The 5025-nt window shown below is 44.9% G+C and overlaps 1 protein-coding gene across 1 annotated transcript in view; it reads right to left on the bottom strand.

The window, feature by feature from the left end:
* LOC135091115 (protein Wnt-4-like) overlaps window positions 1-1842 on the bottom strand; it is a 33979-nt gene extending 32137 nt beyond the window's left edge. The window contains exon 1 of the mRNA XM_063988474.1: window positions 989-1842. Within this exon, the coding sequence (XP_063844544.1) occupies window positions 989-1077 (89 nt within the window). The 5' untranslated portion in view covers window positions 1078-1842. The remainder of the gene's footprint in view (window positions 1-988) is intronic.
* Between the last annotated feature and the right edge of the window lie 3183 nt (window positions 1843-5025).

Here is a 5025-nt window from a genome sequence, read left to right as displayed (position 1 = left end):
CTGTATGTTTGTCTGTCTATATTTATCTTTATTTATCTGTCTGTCTGTCCGCCTGTGTATCTTTCTTTATTTCTGTATATCTATTTGTCTGTCTGTCTGTCTTGTGTGATATTTGAGCAGAACGATCCCAATATATTTTTTTCTTTTTTCTTTCTTTTTTGCTTCTTTCTTTTCTTGTTTCTTTATTTTTTTCTTTGTCTTCATCTTCTTTCTTTCATCTTTCCCTTTCATCTTTAGTTTGTATATCATGCTTAGTGTCTTTAATTTGATATTCTCTCTCTCTCTCTCTCTCTCTCTCTCTCTCTCTCTCTCTCTCTCTCTCTCTCTCTCTCTCTCTCTCTCTCTCTCTCTCTCTCTCACTAATTGCTTTTTTCTCGCTTTTATACAATTTTTTCATGATTTTAGTGTGTGTGTGTGTGTGTGAGAGAGAGAGAGAGAGAGAGAGAGAGAGAGAGAGAGAGAGAGAGAGAGAGAGAGAGAGAGAGAGAGAGAGAAGGTGCGTGAGTGTCTATGTGCGTGTGTGCTTGCCCAGTTTTATGTGTGTACGTGCAAGAATGCGTTATGTGTGCGTGTGTGTACGTGTGAATATTTCTCCATACTAAGGCAAGGAGGAAGGACGACAAGTTCATGATAGTGGTAGTGGTGGTGGTAGTAGTAGTAGTTGTAGTAGTAGTAGTAGTAGTAGTTGGTGTTGTTGTTGTAGTAGTAGTAGTAGTAAGAGTAATAGTAGTAGTAGTAACAGTCGTAATAGAAAAAATAATAGTAGGCGTAGTATAAGTAGTAGTAGTAGTAGTAGTAGCAGTAGTAGTAGTAGTAGTAGAAAAAATAAGAATAAGTGGATGTAATAGGTGTAATAGGTAGTAGTAGTAATAATAATAGTAGCAGTAGCAGTAGTAGTATTAGTAGTCTTTGTAGTAGTAGTAGTAGTAGTAGTAGTCTTTGTAGTAGTAGTAGTAGTAGCATGACAAGTAACAGAGGTCATACTCACGCAGTTAGAGTAGCGATGACGGAGGCGAGGACGACGAGAACGACTTGTAGATAGTTAGGTCGTAGCAGGAGCAGCGGGGACGGCGCCATGGTGGGCTGGTAGTAGTAGTAGTAGTAGTAGTAGTAGTAGTAGTAGTAGTGGCAGAGCTAAGGAGTCACTTCAACGACACACAGTACGACCATTGCCTCATGTCTCTTTACACGCCCGCACGCGCCCACACACACACACACACACACACACACACACACACACACACACACACACACACACACACACACACACACACACACACGTTTCCTGGTTCCTTTCTTATCGTGTTCCAAATGACGTGGATGATAAGTAGGTTTTTTTTTCTTTTAGGTTCAGTTTACCTTTTTTCCCCCTCTGTCTTATTTTTCTCTCTTTGTCCTGTTTTATCAAGGTTCTCTTATTTCTGGACCTTTTTTTTTCTAATCCGAGTTTATTTTTCAGTGGTTTTGTTTCTTAGTATTTTTTTTTCCATATAATTATTGGTGTTCAGTTTTTTTTTTCTCTCGCTTTTGTATTCTTTATATATTTTCTTTTCAACACTTTTTTTATATTCCTCAGTTAGTTTGACTCTCTCCTCTTTTCTTCCTTTCCTTCTTGTTCTCTTTCTTTCTTCTTTCTCCTTTTCTTCTAGTCTTTTGAACACTTAAAGGTCTCAGAACACTTTTTTTGTTCACTTAATGACGATTTTGTAAGTGACGTGGGTTTGTGAGAGTGTGTACGTGTGTGTGTATGTGTGTGCGTGTAATTGTGTTTGGTGGCGTGTATTGGCTTGAAAAATAAGTTAAATTGTTATATTCATTTATCAGAAGTGTATCGTGCAGTGTGTGTGTGTGTGTGTGTGTGTGTGGTGTGTGTGTGTGTGTGTGTGTGTGTGTGTGTGTGTGTGTGTGTGTGTGTGTGTGTGTGTGTGTGTGTGTCACCTCAGGCTTCACCAACGCACGTGTACCAGGCGCTGAGTCAAGTCACCGTGAGAAGGTCGGGAGGAGTAGGAGGAGGAGAGGAGAGGGAGGAGGAGGAGGAGGAGGAGACGGAGGAAGAGGAGAGGGAGGCGGAGGAGGAGCACCACGGCACCTTTCATCTCCCGCTACCCTCCGTCTTCGCCTCCCGCTGCGTTGGGTTATCGTCACGCCCTCGCGGCTCACCAGGGGCACGAGCCGTCCCTGCACTCATGTCTGCCCCCGCGCCGCGCCGCCCATCGCTGCTGAGTCTGTGCTGAGTCGTCTGGCACTGAACCACTGTCACCACTTGACGCCACGCACCGTAACCAGCAGCGATCAATCTCACTCGATACGACTAAATTTTTCACATCACCACTGTCTCGGTCAGGAGGAGGAGGAGGAGGAGGAGGAGGAGGAGGAGAGGGAAGGAGCGTGTGTGGGGTCCGTCCTTCCACAGGCACTTCTCCAGGCACTTCCACAGGCACTCCCCGAAGCACCACAGGCTACAGTCCGCGTCACACCACCGCTATTATGCCGCTGTCCGTCAGGCGAGGCTTCATCATACCTACTATTGACTTCCCGCGGACATGCGACGCGGTGTAAACAGCGTGTAAACAAGGCTCTCACCTATACGCCAACAGGTAGGTGTGGGGCGCTCACTGGCCTCCCCTCTGCGGCTACACGCGCCCCTGCCTCCTCCAGTCCCCGCCGCACTAATGGAGGAGGGCGGGAGGAGGTGTGTGGCGGGATGTGAGCGGCGGGGCGAGGGTGTGTGGCGGTGGGTTGGCGTGGCGGCCGCGTTTGATGAAGGGAGAATGTTGTACCCTTGTAAGTTCACCAGGTGTGCTCCGCCGCCGCCGCCGCCGCCGCTGATGGTGCGTGGCGTGCGTGCGTGCGTGGGTTAGGCGTGATCTGCTCCGGCGCGCGCCTTCTCCCGTGTTGCGTTATCGCCTCTTTTTGCACTCTTTTCCCCGTGTGGCGGCGCCCTTTGAGACAGCGAGACCCGGCGTGCGTCACCAGCCTCGTGCGTAACTGTGACGGTGATACGCCTTGTGCCGCGGGACCGAGAAATGTACGCATCTTCCCTAAGTTCCGTGACCTCGCGGTGGGCAGGAGGCGCGCCGCTCATTGGCTGGCGGGCCCTCACTGGAAAGCCCCGCCAGCCAATCAGGGCAAAGTGGGCTGCCCGTGAGCCACGGCCGCAGTGTTGCCAAGGCTGACGGTGCCGGGGAGGGATGCGCTCCCTCCTCCTCCTCCTCCTCCTCCTCCTCCTGCTGCGCCTCTTCCTCTTCCTCCTTCTCTTCCTTTTATTCCGTTTTCTTTTTTTCTTTACCTGGTTTTTTTTCATTTTGCCATCTTTTCCTATGCTATTCCTCCTCCTCCTCCTCCTCCTCCTCCTCCTCCTCCTCCTCCTCCTCCTCCTCCTTCCCTTGCTCTTCTTATTTATTACTTTCATTTCTTCATTTTTTTATGTACTCATCTTCTACTATTCCTCCTCTTCCTTCTCCCCTTCCTCCTTTTCCTCTTCCTCCTGCCATTCTTTCACTCCTTATTTATTTACCATTTTTGTTTTATCTTTTTTTTTTTTACTTATCTTCCTAATAACCTTAGACTCCTTCATTTTCCTCTTCCTCTTTCTCTTTTTTCTCTCTCTCTCTCTTCTTTTTCTTCATTTACTTCTTTTTACTTTACCGTTCTATTTTTCGTCCTCGTATTCATTCAGTTCTTCCTTCTTTTCCTCCTTCTCTTCTTTAATTTTGTTTATTTTGTGTATATTCCTATTCTTCATTATGTTCCTTCTCCTCCTCTTCCTCCTTTCTTTTTTGTTTCCTTTTTATGTTTTCTTTTCTTTCTTCTCTTCCTTATCCTCATATTTTCATTAATAATCAATCCGCTCTTCTTCTGTGCTTCCTCCTCCTCCTCCTCCTCCTCCTCCTCCTCCTCCTCCTCCTCCTCCTCCTGGGGATATTTTAGCGGCTATTAGATAATGGGCAGGAATGAGGCATCTTGGTGTCCCTAAACTTAATGGTTGGGGGGCTAACAGGGAGGGAAAGTGGGAGGGAGGAGGAGGGAGAGCGCGAGGGAGAGAGGGAGAGGGAATACTTACATTAGCTCCCTTTTTCCTTCCCCCTAATAACATTAATTGCTACTACTACTACTACTACTACTACTACTACTACTACTACTACTACTACTACTACTACTACTACTTTTTTTTACTTTTGCTTCTTTTCTAAGTTTTCATTATGTTCTCATCGTTATTTCCCTTTCTCTTCATTCTTCCTCTTCATTTATGGTGTTTTTTTCCCTCCTCCTTTTTATCAACTTTGTTTTTTTCTGCTTCTCCTCTTCCTTCTCTTTCTTTATTCTCGTTCTCTTCCTTTACTCCATTTTTTTCTTGCATTTTTTTCATCATCATCTTCTTCTTCTTCTTCTTCTCTTCTTCTTCTTCTTCTTCTTCTTCTTCTGCTTCTTCTTCTTCTTCTTCTTCTTCTTCTTCTTCTTCTTCTTCTTCTCGTAATTCATAAATATAAGTTAACAATATACACCACACATGAACACAAAGGAAGAACGAACAGCAGCATACTTATTGCTCCATTACGAGATATAGTTTCGAATATATAAATAAATCATAGAAAAAAAAAAACACAAAGGAACACAAGGACGAACAAACATCATCAACATTTTTTTTTTTTTTTTGCCCATTACGAGATAGAATAAGAGTTAGCAATAAAAACACAATGGAATACAAAGAACGAACAAAACAGCAGCAGACTTACTGGCCCATTACGAGGCAGCTTTTTCTGTGTATAAGTGAGACTGAACAGATAAAGCTTATGAGTCCCTTATGATTAGAGGCGCCCATGCCCGGTACACGTAAGACTTAATAGGTAATCATGAGTCTAATTAGCACTGCCCAGGTGTGGCCTTCCCCAGGTGCGCTTCCCCAGGTGTAAAAGTTCCCATAACAGGATTTGCATTGGTCTGAATTCTTAATGGAGACTTCGATCCTATATGTGTTGTAATTATAAAGGTTCAGGATAATTGCAGATGATCAGGAGTTATGTT

This window comes from Scylla paramamosain, chromosome 36, assembly GCF_035594125.1.
Source record: "Scylla paramamosain isolate STU-SP2022 chromosome 36, ASM3559412v1, whole genome shotgun sequence".
Classification (NCBI taxonomy): domain Eukaryota; kingdom Metazoa; phylum Arthropoda; class Malacostraca; order Decapoda; family Portunidae; genus Scylla; species Scylla paramamosain.
Note: the sequence above shows the minus strand (reverse complement) of the source record. Positions and strands in the feature narration are given on the sequence as shown.